General features: G+C 38.8%; 1 protein-coding gene across 1 annotated transcript; it reads right to left on the bottom strand.

The window, feature by feature from the left end:
* Positions 1 to 9,110: 9,110 nt before the first annotated feature.
* Positions 9,111 to 18,251, bottom strand: LOC116315076 (angiotensin II receptor-associated protein). Its single transcript, XM_031733240.2, has 5 exons — positions 17,940 to 18,251; positions 17,077 to 17,111; positions 16,777 to 16,885; positions 14,679 to 14,874; positions 9,111 to 10,068 (listed from the first exon to the last, which is right to left on the bottom strand). The coding sequence occupies exons 1-5, from the start codon at positions 17,964 to 17,966 to the stop codon at positions 9,944 to 9,946; spliced, it is 492 nt and encodes a 163-aa protein (XP_031589100.1). The 5' UTR covers positions 17,967 to 18,251; the 3' UTR covers positions 9,111 to 9,943.
* Between the last annotated feature and the right edge of the window lie 2,613 nt (positions 18,252 to 20,864).

Here is a 20,864-nt window from a genome sequence, read left to right as displayed (position 1 = left end):
CATCCCCAATATCCCAGCCAACTAAGGCTTTCTGTACTGCTGCATGAAATATATTCCTCTTGGTTTGCCTCTGGACTTCATCACACATAAGTGTCAGCGGCATGCTTTAAGGTGTTTGCCCTGCAGGAAAGCAGTAGAAAACTTTTACACTCTTACTTCTTCTCCTGCCCTTCTTTCTCCCTTCTATCTTTTCTTAATTAATCACGCTGGCATTTTAAACAAATCCCATGATAAAACTGACAAGACTTGGCATATGAAAGTATTTACATTTCACTGCAAAGGCTGGGTGATCTAGAGGGGCTTCCACGCTGTATATTACCAGGACAATTTGAATTTTAAATCACTTAAGGTGAGACCGTCGAGGAGTGTAAATGATGTTGTTTCAAAGGACTTTTAATCTGCCAAGAAAAACAACATAGTTGAGTAATACACAGCTTCACACTAAGTAGTAATTCAAGGTGAAACCTCCACACCTGCTACCAGCACAGAAACTATTCTGGGCACAGGTACGGATAATAATGAGGAGCCAGACTGATGGTTTGAGCAAACAGAAGGACAAGGTTATTTACATTACACCGGAGAAGCTAAAGTGGGTTTATTCAGAGCCACCACTTCAGAGGAAATATTGGGGTCACATTGGCCTTAAGGAACAGTCTTGCTCTGCAGAAGAGTCAGAGGTGCAAATTCATTAAAAATACATTTGTGACAGCAGAGTAACAAATGGCTGCGCTTCTGCTCTGGTCCTGTACTTCCTCCCTCTGGTCATTCATCATCTGCACTCATCCAAGTACAAGGCTCATGTTCACTATTCATTATTCCCTCTCTCTCTAAGAGTTGTGCTTCCTCACCTACTGTAGGTTGGGCGGGGGGGTAAAACCAAAGGCCGTTTTACATCATGAAAAAAAATATCAATATTTTTGAGGATCATTTATACCACATTTGGATGGAAAGTTTAAAGAGAGATGGTTCTCTTTTGACTGCAAAGACAGAGCACTCCTCTGTGCCATTTATTTTACTGGAAGTGCTCGTATAGACACTAACAGGATATGCTGCCTTCACAACTCCATTTTTTAAATGTTCAAATCCTAATCAACATGTAATTGAGAAAAAAAAGCATTAAAGATGGAAGAGAAGGAAAAGATAAAATGAAAGTTTAATGATTCAGGAGAAATTGGGTCAGGGAAGAAATTTAAATGTATGACAATAAGATGAATGCAGTTAGTGCAAATAGAGCAGATTAAGAATAAAACCACATGGTTTTATAATGAGGGTGAAAATACAGTTAAAAGTCTTAATTATGCTGCATACAGAAGTGCACTCAATATGAAAACATAACTCTAATTAGCTCTAAAAATTAGCTGGCTGGAAATGGTTTGACAGGTTAATTTGTTAAAATGTGCTATTATATTTGAATGGATTACAGTTACAAAGATCATATGAGAGCAATGGAAATTTTCCACAAAGGATTAACAAGTTAACAGAACAAAAAAAACAAAAAAAAGAATACCTGCTTCTGAATCAGTCATGGGAAGTCGGTTCAGGCACTGATGCCCTTGGACTGCCCTAATAAATTACACATTAATCTGACTGTAATACTTGGTCCCAGTGAAATGTTAAAGGAATAAACATTTTAGGAAAAATATTAACAGACTTTAGTGGAGACCTAGACAAGAAGAGTAATATCTTCATGTCTGAGGCTTGTAGTGTAACCTAGTTGAGTTGGAAAAGGGTATGGTAGCCTGCGTAGTGAGAATATTTGAATATTCTGTAAGATTAAAGCATAGACTATATATAAAAGATGGTTTCTCCACATTTCAGAGCCTCAGTATTAGGATTTTAGGATATGTAGAGATGATCCACTGTGGTGAGCCCTAAAGGGAGGAGGACGAAGAGGAGGTAGAAGGGGGAAGAAGTAGAGGAAGAAAAATAATTTTTTTTGGCCACTTTCATGTTTTTTGGAGGTCGGACTCAGCCATATTTAGACAAGAGGGTGGACTGCTAAGTTATCTACTCACCAGCAAGCTAGGTTTGCAAGTTGGGCAGTTTAAAACAGTAAGTCCAGAAGGAGTCACATGACCACTTGAGAATAAGCATTTCTAAGCACAGATTGCTAAATTAGTGCGTTACATTTGTATATAAAAGATCTTAGAGATAATAAAAATAAATAATAAAAATAATAAATAAAATCAAATGTCGAGAAAAATCAAAGACCATGTGGTTTTTCCATTTAAGCTTGTTTTCCTTTGCAATTTGATATAAGGGTCACGTGGTTACACCTGATGGCCACAACTTTCTTTATTCTTTTTTTCCCTCATAAATTAGATCAAATGTTTTAGTGAAGTTCACAGATATTGGACTTTGTTACCAGGATACCAACCAGTCTTGATGATTTTTAAAGTGGATATAAAAACATGTCTCTGTTATGAAACATTGAGTGTCTTATAGTCTTGCAGACCCAAAATTTAAAAATAAATCTTTAATGCCAGAAGTATAACGAAATAAAGAAAGTGCCCAAAAAATCCCAAACCATCTGCAGAGCAGGAAATCCAAATATCAGATTTAACTGGGACACAGAAAAAGGAGACACAGCAAAAGGGACAACACAAAAAAGGATAAGCAGAAACAGACAATTTATACAAAAGATAATGAGGGGAGAGCAAACAGGTGGGGAACACAGCTGTAACTAATCAGGAACAATGAGCCAACAGGGCATCAAAACTAAAAAGCGCCAGAAATGAAAGACTACCAAAATAAAACAGGAAGAAACTGTAACTAAACTGAGAATGCAGAAATGGAAAACTGAGGATACACTGATGAAAAGACAAACTACATACAGAACTCCAAACCAAAGATAAGCTAATTTACAAAAGAAACAAATTCAAAAATAGAGGAATCATGAACTCTCAAAGGAGAAAATCATTCTCAAAACCAAAAGAAACCTTAATAATAATACATACTTTATTAATCCCCATAGGGAAATAAGTCCTCTGCATTTAACCCATTCACCCAGTGAAGCAGTGGGCAGCCACCAATCCAGCACCCGGGGAGCAGCGTGTAGGAACGGTACCTTGCTCAGGGGTACCTCAGAGTAGCCGTTCAGTGAATTCAAACCCCCGCCCTTCCGATCATGGGGCAACCACTCTACCAACTGAGCTATCCCTACCCTCAAAGCTACCCCTGCCCTCTGAGCTATCCCTCCCTCTGAGCTATCCCTGCCCTCTGAGCTATCCCTCCCTCATAAACACTACAAACCTAAGGTCCAAGAACCAGGGAGGATATCAGTCATTATTCCTGGGATTATTCCTATTGGGCCTTTATGAGTTTTGTAGAGCATTAGCATTATCTTTTTATTTACATCCATTTCCTTTTTTTGTCAGTTCTAGTCTTTTTTATCCACTTACACTGAGAATATTTGTCTTTAAATTTCTGTCTTCTTAATGATACCTGATGTGATGCAGACTGACTGATTGTTGTAACCAAACTGCCTTTGCAGAATGGTTTCAGAACTTTTTAACAGAACTGAAATTAGAGAGGAAGTAGCACCTTTTTCCAGATTTCTTTTTGTGAAATAACCCCAAGAAACACTGACTCTGTTTTCATTGTGTTTACTTAGTTTTATTTTATATCCAGCAAATAAATCAGTCCTTGCCTAATGGGCAGGGATTTGCTGACCCCCTTCTCTTCAGGCTTGTGTGGACTGGAGGGTAATTGGAATCAATTTTGATGCCGTTATCGCTGGTGGCAGATGCATGAGGCTGCAGTGTGAAAAGGTCAAGGGTTGAGAGCGCTCTCCTAGGGGACTCCAGATGCCTGAGGCATAAAAATGTCACTGCTGGATCAATTTCACATGTAAACACTTTTTAATCTCAGAGGACTTTTGAGCATTTTTGTTGTTGTTGTTTTGTTTTTGTAGTTTTCTTATGGCTGGTTGCCGAGCAGCTCCAGACAGCAGGTGGGGGGTTAAGATGTTGAAGACTGGGATATCAAAGTAACGCTTTCCATAACTTATCATCTATGCAAGCCAAAGATTCTTTCTCCTGTGCATCTAGACTCATTTAGAGACTCATCAGCTTGAGCTTGTCAATATTTTTTTTTTTATCACTCACACATGCTGTATAATTTACCCAGGAACACAGCCAAGGGAGTCAGGTTGACCCCAGTTGCTTTCAGGGTCACATTTTTACCCTCACCCTCAGCTGAAAGCATGTCATTAAAAATATTTTTTCCTTTGTATTTACACAGAGATCACATTTATAAACAGAAATTTATTTTAACCTGAGTTTTTGTTTGACGATTAGAGAGAAAACAGTAAAGACTAACAAGAGAAAGAAGGGCAAAAATAAATGAAGGAATACGTAAAATCTCCATAACCTAAACTGTAAATTGAAGCTGACAGACTAGATTGTGTTACTAATTCTTATATTCTTATATATCTCATTAGAGAGAGAAAAAATGAAACTATAGTAATGCCATCATTTATCTCAGTCACCACAGAGAAATTAGCAGATTTTCTAAATAAAAAATATGGAGGAATGAAAACATAGCTCACTTAACAACATAAATTCCCTTAAAAACCCTACAGGCCAGTTTCATTTCAGAAATATTGGACACCTAAAGATGCTGAAAATTGGTGTTGGAAGTCTGCAGTCCTGATGCCCACGCATTCATTTTTTTCAGAGCTCTCTGGGGATCATGGCTAATGCAATAACAGAGCTGACAAATTGAGTTCCTTTTATTGCATAGAACCACAATGGCAGTGAGTGAGCGTGTCCTTGACTCAGAGGAATCAGGTGTGAGCCCGAGGATGTGTTAAACCTGCATGCATGCAAGGCTCAGGAGAGGCAGTCCTGCAGCTCCTTATTAATCAACAGCTTGTTGAGCTCGTGGCCATACCTCCTCCCCCACCTCCTCTGGTGCACCTTCACCCTCTCTGTCGTCTTCGTACGTTGTTTTTTTTTCTTTTCTCTTTTAAAGCCACAGCCTCTCATTCTATCTTTCACAGATTATCTATACATTTTGTCCTCAGCTAGCTGTTATCACAAGAAAAAAAAAGGAAATTATTTTTCAAAGATCATCATGGTACCTTGTTTTTGACCGTATCCTTAAATCATTTGAGCAAATGAATTAAACATCTTCCCCAGGTGTGAATAATCAACTCAACTTAAACTGCAATCGTGAGCCTACTTTGTATGCTGAGAACATATTAACTGTGCTGTTTGGTTCTTTCAGTTTCATGGCTTGCTGTTGGCTGACATCCCTCCTGGATGACCTACAATATGGCAGATAAATAATATGAGAAAAAAAAATACGGCTGCTGCTTCCATGTTTATGGTTGGGGGTTTGCTCATATATATGAGCAAACCCATGTTTATGGCTGCCATGTTTTGTCTCTTTTAAAACAGTGGAGTGCCAAGTTGAAAGTGGAAATCAGACGCTTTCCAAACTTCACTTGTGTTTTTGTATATTCATAACTTTTCAGCCATCACGTCAAAGCTGTCTTTATACAACAAGCCTGAATGAGGCAGTCCAGTGCGTAAGTCACAATCTCATTAATGTGATCAATCATTTATTATCCTAAACCAACCATCTAACCAACCAAAAAGTAGAGAGTAAAATTTATAGAGGAAAAAAACACTCATTCCCATAGAAAAAAGCAAACATTTAATCAAAAGCATAATGTTTCACTATAGGGCAGCACAGTGGTGCGGTGATCAGCACTGTTGCCTCACAGCAAGAAGGTCCTGAGTTGGATTCCACCACCTGGCAGGGGCCTTTCTGTGTGGAGTTTGCATGTTCTTCCCGTGTTTGGGTTAGCTTAATTGGTAAACCTAAATTAGGTGCGAGTGTGAATGGTTGTCTGTCTCTATTAGACTGGCGCCACCTCTCCAGGGTGTACCCTGCCTCGCGCCCTATGGTAGGGGCTCCAGCCAAGGTGACAAGGATAAGCGGAAGAGAATGGATGCGTGGATGTTAAAATATGTGGTGTTTATTCCAAGAGGTTTAAGAGTTTACTTTTTTTGACCAGTTAACCTCTTGGTATGCACACAGCAGCTTCTTCATCTCAGTCCATCTTAACTGAGCTCCCTAAAAAGGTGACAGTGCTTTAGGATCATATTTTTTTGTCTTTAAATGGTAGAGGCTGCACTTACCAGTGCAAGAAGAAACTGTTTACTGAATACATAACTAATATTGTTTGAAGCATCCTGAGCTCATGCAGAGATTTCCATTGCATACACCACTACAGAATCGTGTCTATTTTACACGACTGCTCCCTGTGGATCACAACCGTTGTGTTTTGATTTTGTCCTTGCGTATGGAATTTGGCTGATCCTACGAGTCTTTTAATATTGCGCACCATAGATGATGAGCAAATACTTTGAATATACTGATTTGCTCATGCAGTCTTTGACAAATTGGTGAACTGTCCCCATTTTTATTTCTGAAATGTCCTTTCTTTTACATGAAGTTTATATAATTTTGAAATCATTTAATTCTATTTTTATGTAAATTTTACACTGTTTTGTAACATTTTTTTAAACTCAACAATACTATTGTGGCAGAAACTGAATTTCCCTACTTTATAAAGAAGCCCACAAGGTACTACAATCTACAAACAGATGACAAAGCTCTCAGCTCAAGGGCTTTCAGCTCCACAGCCTGCACATTTGAGGACAATAAACCATTTAAGCTAACTACCTCATCATAATAAAAGCCCTTAGTGACAAAAACCTTGACTACAGGTTCATAATCTGTGAACTTACTACTTTTAGAGTATATAAAAGGTTTTCATTTACAACATATAATTTACTGAGCCACACCTGTTTTCACCAGAGGTGTGGGTAAAAAATGCTAATGAGGTGGTTTACATTCCACGTGTGTACAACTGTGTCACTTGAATTTTTATAACTGTGCTGAGGGAGGCAGTGGAGAACGAATCTTTCACTTTCATGATTCTTTTGTGTGTATTAAACATTTGTGTCATTTTAACTCACTCATTGTAGCGTGAATTTTCAAAATGTGCCAAAATTGAAAGTAGTGTGACTCTCAGAGCATGCACAGTGGAGTGCAAAAATGGTTTAGTGCATGGAGGACAGGAAGATGAATGTCTTTTCTTGTCTTCTGTGACGGGGGTACAAATGAATGGTAAAGATATATGTTAGTGGAGCAGGATGAGAGGAACTAGGTATATGAGAGAAGGTAAAAGAAAAAAAATGAAATTGCAAGAAAATGGACTGTGCAAAAAAAAAAAAAAATTAAGGGTACACTTGATCATCACAGAATAACACAGAATCAGTTAAACTTCCACATAATACTTAAACAATTTCACCTGATTTTGTGCAAATGACACGTGGAGGCCACAGATCACAGATCCCTCTGACCGATGTTTTCATTTTCTTTTTTGCTAGTGGAGGAGATGAAACCTGCAGCCCACTCAGGCCCACTCCTTCAGGTATTTTCATCCACACCATGTTAACTGTGTGTCTCCTGCACACTCAGAGGTGTGGAGGAGATTGACCATTAAACACAAAAGAAAGACATTGCTCTAAAAGGGCAACAATCCAGCTGCTGGTCCGGTATCTGCTCCTTTATGTGGGCAGGAACAAGAGGAGCACTGCCAGAGCCCAACAAAAGGCCTCTGGCAGGCTACTTGTGTATGTTTCACACCAAACTCTCAGAATCAGAATCCACAAGGGTGGAATGAAAGCATGATGTCATTCAGTGGGACCTCTGCTCACAGCCCAGTGGCAGAGAACACCAGAACCCTCCGCTACATCCAGTTCTCCTTACAAATTACAGCAGATTCACAACAAACTCTGGAGATGCAACGGCAAAAGTTATGCAACATGTTCAAGCATGACCGGTTTGACAGCGATCATCTGGGAAGGTATATCCTTTGAGGGTTGCACAGACCTGAATGTGCTAACCAATAATACCCTGACTGTTATTAGGTGCCTGGATAAAATCCTCAGTCGCACTGTCAGACCTTATCTTGGTGCACTAAGTACCACCTGGTGCAGGACAATGCCTCATATGGCAAACGTGCATAGGCAGCTCCCTGAATGATGAAGGCACTGATGATATTGACTGGCCCTCATGTTCAACAGGCCTGAATCCAGACTTTATGAACTGTGATGCTGAACCTGGACTACAGTCTGTCCAGAAGCTCACTGATGCCTTGATCCGAGGAAAGCCCAAGGGCACCATCCAGATGTTGCCAGGGCTGAATACAGGTATGTGGGGGCCATGCTATAGTGAAAGTAGCCTCAGCCTGTGATTTGTGAGTTAAGTGTTACCTTCATTTTTTTATCTTAATTATAGAAATTCTTAGTAGCAACAGCAGTAATATCTGTTTAAACTTAACATAAAAGCTTGATAAATAACATAAATAACATTAATAGGCTATTAGATTAAACATTTGGCTTAATTAAAAAAAATTATTCTTGTTAACTTATGGTAACCTGCATTTCTTCTGGTGCAAAAACAGTTTCTCAAAACACAACTTACAGTAAACTTTAGAAGTTGTCTAACATTACATAAGCAATACTGCAACTCTGCATTATTTAGTATGCTTCTTACAGGCTCTTTAGTAACTGCAAGTAAGGTGTGTCTTGTGATCTATAGGTCACGCTACTATGGCATGCATAATTTCACATCTCTATACTGTGACCAGTATAGTTACCACATCTCCATTTAGTCACACAGTTCATCAGGATTTCAAAAAACACAAAACTCCAATCTTGTAACACTTTCAAAAGTGAACCGACTCCAAATTGTCCAAATGATGCAATCCCTGTAGCCGCTTTTCTTTACACTCATATCGCTACCAAAGTCGGACAATCTGCCAGCAAAAACTGAGAGTACACACTTCTTGAAAAGCTCAGTGAACGACGTGTTGCACATTTTCAGTAACCACAGTGCTGATGTGAACATTTCAAGCTTTGAACAGTTTTAGTGTAATAATACTTTCTCATATCTCTTGTGCCTACACAGCAGAGACATATTCTAACATATCAGTATGGTGTGGTCTGTAATTTACTGTGTATATACTGTAAACAGGTTTTACATACTTAAGCAATTTACTTGTAACCATTAGAATAACAAAGAAAACAATCATTTACTTTTTTTTAATAATCATTAACTGACGATTATGTGATGTTACAAAAATCAGCAGTCTCTATATTTTACATTTTGGTAGATTGGCAGCTTGATATGAAAAAAGTCTTAGTATGGACTTTGAAGACACTAAATATCAGCATAAATGAATAGGACCCATCTGCTTTGCAGTGAGTGTATTTTCATGCCAAGTTAGGAGATGAAACATTAACTACAGTTCTTGCTATGCGTTCAGTTTGGTTGAAGCAGTTCAAATTTCACATTGGGTGAAAAAATACAAAAGCAAAGGGTAACTTCCAAGGCACAGCAATGGACATTAATTTCATTTCTCCTTTGTCAAAAACCTCCAGTCTAGTCAGCAGAACTGTAATATTTAAAATAAAAAAAAAAAAAAAACAATTGAAAAAAATTAATCTACTGCTTACAAAATGAGAAACGGACTCTTAGCATCTGAAAGTGCCACATTTCTGGGAAATAAAAAAGGTAACAGAAAACAAAACCGCTGTAGACACAGCGGTTCAATTCAACACCTGTCTACTAAAAATAGAAGGTGAAAAGTACGGCATCACAGCATGGGAATGGGAGAACAGTTTTTCCTCTGCGTGCGTTCAGCAGGTATGTGCCAAAGTATGAAATGAAAATGGGTGTAATTATGCCACATTTCACTCTGAAGTTCAAACAAATGACTACTTAGCATAATAAAACTTTCAGAGTTACACGCCAACTGTACAAAACAGGGATGACACAGAATCGATTATAATACTTGTCCCAAAGTGCTGGACAGGTGTTGCTGAAAGGAAAACACTGCATTGCTCAACGGCTGCTTGGTTCAGTAAGTGCGAACTCCTGGTTTGCTGTCCGGGGTCTGGTTGAAGGGATTTCCTGAGGTAGAGGAGTCATCCTGCTGGTCAATGGACTGATAGGCATCTCTGTTTCGTGATACAGAAGGGAAACCTGCAGAGACAAGCCACAAACCTTCAACACCAGTTATCATTTTTAACCACATCTAATCATGAACCTTGGAGACTGGACTGTTGTTGATATACATATTTAAAGTACTGGCACACAGAAAGCTCAAATCTTTTTCTTTGTTTTTTTCCCTTTCTCCTTACACACAGATTCATGAAACGGTTGTGCAGATTTGCTATCTTGAGTCAACTGCCTAGCCATGTCTGTAGAAATATAAATGACAGCGCTTGAATCTGTTATTACCAGCATACATTAAAAAACACACACTCCCTCTGATGAATGGTAGACTGAGAAAACAGCCACTTTTATTCAAAATCCTTCTTTGATGGAAGAAGAAATTCCTCCCATTTCACCACTTCTATTTTTTTCCCCACGACTGTTTGATTAGTCATTTTGAGAAGAGTCTGTGCACAGGAACTTCACTGATGTGAGATTGAACATGAAAAATCTCTTGTCCTTCTGTCAGCAGTCAAATAATCAAGATTATAAAAAAAAAAAAACATTTACCAGAGGATATAGCTTCCTTGCTGTATTATAGATGAGAACGTATATGAAGAATTCTATAAAGGGACTTCACATGAAGCATCTACAACAAACAGTCCAAACTCTGACATGGCCAGAATATCAACTATCCCCTTTTGGAGTTTCAAAGACAGCACCTCTGCACAGTCCAGAGTCCAACTGCGGTGACAAACATGCACCTTTAATGCCAGTAAAACAAGAAATCTGGTTTCACTGCAGCTGTATGGGAATAATGGCAATAGCACAAAGATTGACCAAAGGATGGCATCACATAAAGCTCAACAAAGCGTGCGCATAAAACCAGGCCATACTCACTGTCTAGTATCAGATCACATCATGTTGATTTTAATTAGGCTCATTTTAGATTGTGCAGCATCATGCAGCTCTGCTTTTAATACATGCAAATACAATGCAAGAGCACAAATGAGGCATCTGGAGACTAAAAACCTGAATAAAACATATAGCTGATGCAAACTTTCAGAAACATATAAACTCCTAAAACACAATAAATAGTGTTTGCATAAGAGCAATCTCTACAAACAAACATAGCAATGCAGGCAGGTATGGGCTTACTGAAGGTGGGAACAGTCAAATTAAAAGACAGATTAAAAAAAACACAAAGAGATGGACAACAGAACACTGACAAGATGATTGTTTAGAAAGAAATACAAAAGGGGAAAAAAATCTATTTCTCTGTATCATCCTGCAGCCTGATATGGGATCTTACTTCCTGCATAGAAGGAGTTGGAAGGAGATGATTGGAGGAGAGAAACTGTAAAAAGGGAAGAGGCCAGGAATCAATAGCGGCGCCCAATAAAGGCACTGTCAGCACTATCCGTAGTGCATCGACTGTCCACAGAGGTCTCAAAGTCTGAGAGGTCAAAAGGTTGAAGAGAAGAGAAGAGAAGAAGAAATGATCAAATTCCAACTACAACAACAAAAATCAGCCTTTACAAAAATTAAATACTAAGGTGTGACAGTAAGGTATGCCAAAAAGAACAAGGGATGACATGCAAGAAAAATAACGAAATTTTAAGTTGGGGACAAATATTAAAGGAGAGCACATTAATTTAATTTCGGAGCACATTAATTTAAGGGTAATGCATGGCAGGCAGTCTGCTAAGCTGCAATTTACTTAGTTATCGCTGGCAAGGCTGTTGCACTTTACATCACGGCACAGTTCTGGTACAGTTCACACATAATGGCAGCAGACTCATTGCTCAAAATTAATGATAAGTGTTTAAAAGATGAGTCTGTCATTTCAGACTTGTTATGTTTATCTAGCAACCAACCGTCAATTTTCCAGTCGTTTGTTGTATTTAGTTTCCCTGGCTGCAGAGTTTTTACTGACTTTTTCAATGTCTTGAGGTGCACTGTATGAAAATCAGACTCCTAAAAAAGTCTTAAATATGCATTTGTTGGCTAAAGCTTAAAGGTCCCTGGTAGGCGTTAGGCCTAGTATTTACCGTATGATGTGGAAACTGTTCAGACTGCTATTTGGTCTGTCTACAATATTCTTTGCGTGCACACGATTAAAAATCATACTACACAAACAGAGATAAAAATTAATCTTATCTGTGTGTGTGTTTTTAAGCATGAGAGGGCTTGCTAAGTCTCTTTAGCAAATACAACAAACCCTGGATAACACTGGTACAGTTTGAGGTATGAACTTATTGAAATCCGTTAACTAATGGCTTTTTCTAATGCCAATTGTAAAAACTCAAAATGATTGAAGTTAGCCGTAAACATAAATAGGATCCTAAACTCAAACAGGGTGCCTTTTCACTCAAATAAAAATTGCCCACAATTGTTTTTGTAGCTTGTTGATGCCAGAGGTCAGAAGAGAATGACCAGAGTGCTTCAAGCTGATAGGAAGGCAAAAGCAGCTCATTACAACCAAGGTGTGCAGAAGACCATCGCTGAACTAACAACCCTTCAAACTTGTAACATGGGCTACAGTAGCAGGAGACCCCACCAGGCACCACTCCCCTCAGCTAAGAACAGTAAAATGAGGCTACAATTTTAAACTGGACTACAGAAGACTGGAAAAAAGGGTGCCCTGTCTAATAAGCCTCAATTCCTACTGCACCAGAGCTGCCAAGTTACCCAGCAGGATAACTTGGAATCTCACAAAGCTCAAATCATCACAAAATAGTTTCTTAAACATTAAAATGATCTCACTGTAATGCCACGAGATCTCAACCTAAGAACGAACCTTTGAGATGTGATGGAAAAGAAAATTCAGCTGACAAATCTGCAACATCGTGTGATGCAGTCGTGTCAATATGGATCAATATCTTTGAAAAATGTTTCCAGAGCCATGTTGAATCTATGCCATGAAGAATTAAGGCAGGTCTGAAGACAAAATATGGCCCAACTCAGTAAAAACAAGATGTACATTAAAAAAATGCTACCATCTATGGCTCACAAATGAGAAGGCACCTGTTCCTTTCAATTTTGCTTATAGTTTTAATTACCTGCCAATCATTCACAGTGTAAAGAAAATCACAGCTTATTACTTGCTGTTCTATTTCAGTGTTTCTGAGGCTTTCATCTACCCATGTAAAGTACTTGCCTCACCTCTATGTGCTTTGACAGTCTGGATTTGCCTGTTTATAGGTGCTAAGCAGTGATTGGTTTAATGACCACAGTCATTTTGACTGACCGTAAAAGTGTGATGGCTCAAATGTGCAGTTTTTGCTGCATTGGATGTAAAAGTTAAGTCTAATACACAAACTCAGAGTAATTCAACCACCATAAGAGGTCCATCAATCAAAATTCTGGGAGCCCCAAATACCTGAATCAACAGTTCACTCACATGCACTTGATTGTCTGGTTCCCAGAGTGCTCAGTGCAGCGGGGAACCATATAAATGCCAACAACGCAATCAGGCAGCAATTAAAACTCACATAGTCTGAAACTGACATTAGCCGCTTTCATCAGTCATTACACACTCTAATGGATGTACCTGCTGTGTGAATGTGGCGGTAAAGTAAAACCACAGAGAGAGCACATTCATCAATATTCAATTATCTGCCAAGCAAGCAGGAAATATATTTTGTCAACTGCAGTTTTGGGTCACAATGCAAGAGAAATTTCATTACTTCGCCCAGCATGATGTGAAATAACATACTATTTTTGCCTATAATACTAATATTAATAGTAATAAAATTGAATTACACCAACAATATGTGGTTTTATTTTTCCCATTTGTGTTGTTGTTGCTCTTATTATGGATCAAACGCTAATGAATGAGTAACATTTTCCGGGATTTAAGAGTCCAGCAGACGTCACAGCTCAGTGGGATTTCTAATGGAAAAGCTCTCAGCAGAGAGAGAGGTAAAGTCTACAAATCAATGACCACACATACTTTATCAACCATCCCTTCACTTGTTAGCGTGCTTATTAGATGTTTGCCTGCAAACAGAACGCTATACACCCAAAAGTCAGTACCAACACAAAGTGTCTCTTTCTGTGTTCATCAGATTTGAGTCCATCTGTGTTTCTTTCCACATCACTCCTGCGCTATTTCTGTCCATGTGCTATCATGGCAGATCATACACTCGTAGGCCTGCATGGGCTTAATGTGTTTCTCCATGCAGTATAAACTGGTTGCCAGGATGACACACAAATGTAATAAACATTTCATTGAGAAACGGTTTCTTTGACTGGCCGAGCTGCAGCTCAAGTATTTCTCTGCATTTTAAGTCTTGTGACTATAACTAATCAGTTTGACGGTGGAATCATCTGCCAGTGCTTTCGCTCAGCGGCAGATTTTATGCCGTTTGCTTTTCATGGCAAACGGCATAAAACAACACAAGGAAGATATCAAAGTGCCCTTGGACACATGCATTACTCCATACCTTAGCTTTGGTTGTAAGCGGTGGGTAGACTCAGGTATTTTAGATACTTTCTCACTAGTTCTGAAATGTTGTGTATGTATTTCTGCTTTAAGTAACTTTTCACATCTTTCATCATAACAAAATGAAAAAAACTAAGGAACCTGAGCCAAAATCTTTTCAAATCTCAAAATGTTTTATGCTACTGTACGTGACCCTTCTAGTCGTACTTACCAAAGTTGATGTTGTAATCTCCTCCTCGCTCGCGGTACATTTGGTAGACAAAGAAGCAGGACATGGGTTTGAGCAGCAGGTTGAAGATGGCCATCCCTGTGCTGAAGCGTAACAAGTCGTTCAGGTCACTGCGTGGGTAGAATATCCCGAGATGGACGATGTCGGTCAATATTGTCAAAATCATCCCTATGAGAAACTACAGGGAGCACACAAAAGAGACATGTAAAGCGACATAATTGTAACATGGAAAATGAAGTCATTTGGTTGCTGAAGGATATTAACTTATATATGGGTGTGATATAAAAAAACAAAAGTATAGTATACATGTTCTGGAAAAAGAGTTTTACAGTAAGCCATTACAAAAAAAAAAAGAAAAAAAAAGAAAAAGATCTTGTCTTATAATGTGGGACAGTCAATATCCATATTGTAAGATGAGAAATAACTCTCCAATAAAAAAAATAATTATTAGAGAAATATGAGTTAAACATGCTATTAGTTAAACACTTGAAAATAAGTAAGTTCACTTAAGGCACCTGAGAAAAATGCTGCCAAGACTTAACAATACTGGAAAAGCTATATAGTGGGCTATATTACCTGCAGTTGATTGGGTGGGTGACTTGTGAGTGATTGATCTAATTTAAAATACCACTCAGTGCTAAAGAATCCTGTGGTTACATCACAGGGTCTATAATTCTCAAATGTTCAGTACAGTGACAGAGTCCATTACTGTCAAACTGTCAAAGAACAACAAAGCAGACAGCTAGTTTTTGATCAAGATTCATCCCTTCATTTCAAACACTCAAAGCATGAAGCCTTCAAAGGTGGACTTTAAGTATAGCTTTGTTAAATCTATCAGTTAAAGTTAGTCATAGTGGGTTAGAGTCATCCACAAAGCTACATAGCCCCCTGAGATTAATATAATTTCCCATCAATTGCAGTAAAGATTTTATTTAACTAAAACAAACCAAGTAACCACATCATTCAAACAGAAACTGAAAGAATCCGCCCATTACAAGGACACGAAGATTTAGAGTGTAACAAATATTTTGCATCAGCATAAATGTATTTATGCAGTGAAAACACAACTAAAATGCAGCAACCTCTGGGGCTGAAAAATGAAATCAGAGCTGAAGCTGAAGCACCAAAAGCTGCAGCCCCTGAGGTTGGCTTCACAGGCCAATCAGTTCCCATGCTAAAATGTCCAACGTTACACAGATGTCAAAATGCATAAAGCATTTTGACATCTGGTGTTGTTTCTGGTGTTCAATCATACAAAACACATGTGAGTAATATGCTTTTGACTATCTCCATTATGAAAATTTTAATTTTAAGCCTGTTTTGTTGCAAGTCAGAATAAGCATCCCATTTGATATTACAACACTTTATGAAGGTACCTTGCTAACCAAACAAGCTAGCAATAGATGGCAACTCCTCCTCACTGCCTGCTCATGTTAATATGGTCAGATTTGACTTAAAAAAAAAAAAAAAAAATGAACACAGCCAAAACCAGAATGTGAAACTCAATCCAAATCTAAAGCCTTGAAAAACCGCAACCCATTGTGGCCATCTTCTATATACAGTCTATGAGAAGGGCTCAGTACTTTTGCTGACCCACAGTCAGGATGAGGCGCTAAATAGTTTCCTCTGACAGACAGAACAGCCAACTGCACAAGTTTTCCTTCTATCTGATAACAGCTCTCATTAAAAGCTGTTCTTGCTTCAGAACACAATCAAAAAACAATTCTCAAGTCACACTTTTGTTTTGGTTTTTTTCCCTTAGTCAGCTGATGTCACTAATGTACAATGGAAATTCCAGTCAAGGGTGCAGAGTTACGGTATGATGAGGGTTGACAATTCTGAAACTTCAAACATTTAAAATAAAATGGCTCCTTAAGCAAATGTAAACTGTCTGAGGGCCTCAGCTACTGTACTGTGGTAAATTAAGGGCTATCTTTTTCAAAGGGATGCTCACAGAATGCCCTAGATTCCACAGACAAATAGGTTAGCACAGATATGCAGCACTGCGCCTAAAGTTGGACTACTTTATGTGTCACATGATGCTATAAGAGCGCATGAAGAAATGAAGGCAGAGACTCACCATGATCACTGCATCTATTGAGTCCCTCTGTGCGATCGCCCACACTCCAACTGCTAAAACGCTAAAGTTCGACCATGTGAAGGACGGCACCGGCCACACCATACTCCCCCTGAAGGAAACACACAATTCATACGAGACAGATTCTTACACACTCCAGGAGAGTTACATGCAATTTCACAGAGGACAAGACATGTAGGTGAAAGAATTGACCTGAATCAGGAGTATAAGCATGTGTCTGTGTGCCAAAAGAGGAGAGAAATTCCTCAGGTTTGTGGAAAAAAAGCCTGTGCTCATACTCACCAGACTGTAAGAAGCCAGTGCACCAGTACGATGGCCTGGAATAGAGAAGGACAAAAATGTGTTTACACTGAACTATCTATCACTCACACACCAGTTAAAAGCTTCAGATCATCAGCTAATCTATAGCAATGATTTCCTCTTTTTATTTAGCCCTCCAAGAAGACTGAAGTCATTGTTTTCAGCCCTGCCAAACTGCATTATTTATACATATGATTTTCTTCAATTCTGTGAAACAAAGTAAAATCAATTGATTTGAAAAAAATGAATGAATGACTAGATTTTTTCTGCTGTTTTGAATACACTGCACGAAAATAAAAAAATACATGATATTACACAAAACAGGATATTAGTTAGTGTTAGTGTCCTTCAAGCCTACTTTTGACATCACAGGTTTTATAATCCTTGAAAGAGCTGTCCAAAATTACATTTGAACCATTTTATTCTGTGGACAGAGCACAATGACACTTTTGTCCCTGTTCAGTTTCACAGTTAATCAAAGGCATCCGTTTATAATTTAATATTCCCTCCAAATTCACTGCATATGAGTTTTTAAAGTGTTTGCCAAAACACAGCGTTAGTGAAAATAAATGTTTATATGTTTAAATATTGACCTCTGTCAAAAGGCCTGCTGCCACTCACTCAAAAATGGGGGGACCTTATCCCCTGAACATTACCTTAAACACTTCTTACTTAATAGCAAAAAGTAGAGCAGCAGTTTACTGTGATCTGAGTCACAAGCAGAGGAAGGTAGTTGCCACACAGAGGAATTACCACTGAGGAACAGAGCTGACATTTCATTGAAAACCAGCGTTTGTTTGAGCGTACAAACCGAGGCAATCAGAAACGCAGCAAGTAAACCTCACCTTTAGATTTATGGCAGGGATTTCCATAATTGTCTGTTTGGACAAAGCAGCTCCTCCTTGATCCGATTCGGCGTTTCAACTTGTTAAAGAGCTACATGAAAAAGTACCGCAGTTTCTCTTCTTACACAAACTTCTGTCCAAACCCCTCCTCCCGTCGGCTCAGCCTTGCAAACACAAGCCATGTGACAGCAACCTGACTCGTTCCCATGTGACTCCTGCCCCTCTCACCCTCTCACCCCTTCCCCCAGCCCCTGGGGTGCGGTCCAATTGGCAAATTTGCTTAGGAAGGTTACTAACTAACTAAGAGACCCGGAAATATGTGTGCGGCAGTCAGCCGCTTCCGTGCTTCTTGGATCACTTCCTTAAGCAGAACTTGAATTTAATAATTTAATAATAACTGTATATACTCTCTCTATATATTGAAATGACATTTCACTCGTGTTTTTAGTTTATATTCCCCGCATGGTAAACAGCATGGTAAAACCTATTAGGGTGAGGTAAGATGGGCATTCTGTAGTCCGTTTTCTGGACTTTGTAGTTTCAATACAGCAGACTTCCACATATTCCAGAGAACCTTGAAAAAAGAACTTTTCTTTGTGAGTTCCTGCCTCTTTGGGGCTAAAAGAGTACGGAGCCCCGCAGGGGACATGGGAGAAAAAAAAATTAAGACGGACTTTTGCGAGATCTCGCAAAACAAACTCGGGAGATCTCGCAAAAGTTCATCGTAATTTTTTTTTCTCCCATGTCCCCTGCGGGGCTCCGTAAAAAGAGGCCACCCAAACACACGAGATTTCAATTGAAAGTCCAGAATTTTCTTTATTACATCTTAGTAGAGTAGCTCAAATAAGTCAAAAGATATGGACCAAAAACTATTCTATTACACATTCTCGGGAGGATATAACTGTACTCAGATTCGCATCACACCCCTGTTCAATTTTCCTAAGTGGCCTATCTAAAAGTGTATTAATATTTAAAAAAAATCTGTGAAGTTTTCACTGCTGACAGAAAAAAATACAAGATTAATATTAAAAAAATTAAACGAGTAAAATTTTATTTAAGAGTTATTATTATTCTGTCAACTAAATATAAAGTGTGGTGATAGAGGTTGACTACCCAAGCACCCTGGGCTCCAAATAGTGAAGCTCTCTGATGCCTCTTTCATCCCTTACAAATGAGGCAAAGTGGCTTAGTCCACCCACTCTTGCAGATGCATTCACAGCACAGCTAATTTATTGTATTTTAGTAACTGCTAATCCACATCCCGAATCATGTCTTTACCCAGGTAAGGATAGAAAAAGGAAAAATATAAAAGAAATGCTTGGAGAACAAAGGTCAATGGAGGACAGCTAACAAGTTAAAAATGGTTTAGCTATCAGCGGTTGCTAAAGACAGAGAGCCATTGTCAGATGTGACACACTATTAAGTTTACTCAGCACGACTAAACAGCATGAAATGGATGGGCCTTAATATCAGAAACAGCCAGAGAGAGTGAACCAGCAGCCTCTCCAAAGAGGAACTCAGTAAGTTTATTTCAGTCACTTGTATTCAAAGCAGTTTCAACAGAACATCAACAACGCTAACGTCAAGCAGCATTAAGCTTTATTGTAGGTTGGACCAGCTGTGACGTAATCAATGCACATTTTGAGGAAGCCTGTGTGTTTACAGCTCATGAAATAGAATACCACAATGACACTGCTTATTAAAAAAAGGGGTTTGGTAGTCACGTATATGCTGATAGATGTGTTTATTATTGTTTGCTACTTCTAATGAGACACTGTCAGGCAGCACATCAACATATCAGCATACACTCTTGCAGACGTTTTCATGCATTATTAAATCATCCAGTATCCACAAGACCATTAGACTGTCATAGAACTTTTGTGTTTGATAACATCAAAGGAGCACTAACAGACAGTAGTGTGAAAATGACTTTAAAAGGAAGTTGTGACTGAAGGAGTACTTTGAGCATTACTTGCAGCAGATGGTGATGCCTGTTGTTTAAATAGATACTGGTACAATATATCCCCCCCCCCCAAAAAAAAACAACCTATAGCTATGTCACTGAGTTCTTAGTAAACACCTTTCTGATGATAATTGAGTCTTAATGAATACAACATATGGACTCAATTCACAAGGATTCACAAATCAGATTTCAAAGTAGGCTAAAACTTTATTTAGTTCAACAACTGGAGGGAGAACACATGGAAATTTGGTATGGATTGATGGATCCCAGATTCCTGAAGACGTTTGCTGAAGTCCAATTAAATCACAGTCCGGTCAAAAGATCTTGCAGGTGCATTCCTATATTACCTTACACAGCTGGTGTGGAAAACATTTTTCTTGTCTTTCAGTCCATAAGTATAGTTTTTAACAAAAACATATGTAATAGCCATAATCATATATCACCACAGAAACACTTACAGCATATAAAATATGTATAAGCAGTCTCGTCTGTCATCACACTGCCAAACGTACAGCTCCAGTGGATGAAAGCCAGGAGGTGCAGATGCTGTGACAGGCTGGCAACCTGTCAAGGGTTTACCCTGCCTCTTGCCCTCTGCCAGCTGTGATAGGCTCCACCCACCATGATGGAAGAGAATCAGTGGATGGAGGTGCAGCTGAAAGCTGTAGAAATCATTCAAAACTGTGCTTGTCTGATTATTATATTATTTCAAAGGGTGAGAGTTCCTTGCCCTTTGGTTCTTACTATTCTAAATGACCAGAATCATGAAGTATGTATCACTCGTTCCTTACGTGACTGCCATTTGCCTTCCTCACCGATGCCTGTGTGACATTATGTCCCTGGACTTTAGCACATTTAACCTTTGAGCTCGCTGTAAGTCACTGTGGATGAGAGCAGCTGCCGAACTTTTAAAATGTTAATATGAGATTCACTCTCTGTGATTTCTGTTCTGCAGTCTGACT

The sequence above is a fragment of the Oreochromis aureus genome, linkage group 5, assembly GCF_013358895.1.
Source record: "Oreochromis aureus strain Israel breed Guangdong linkage group 5, ZZ_aureus, whole genome shotgun sequence".
Lineage (NCBI taxonomy): Eukaryota > Metazoa > Chordata > Actinopteri > Cichliformes > Cichlidae > Oreochromis > Oreochromis aureus.
The sequence above is the reverse complement of the archived record's forward strand: the minus strand, read 5'-3'. Positions and strand labels throughout refer to the sequence as shown.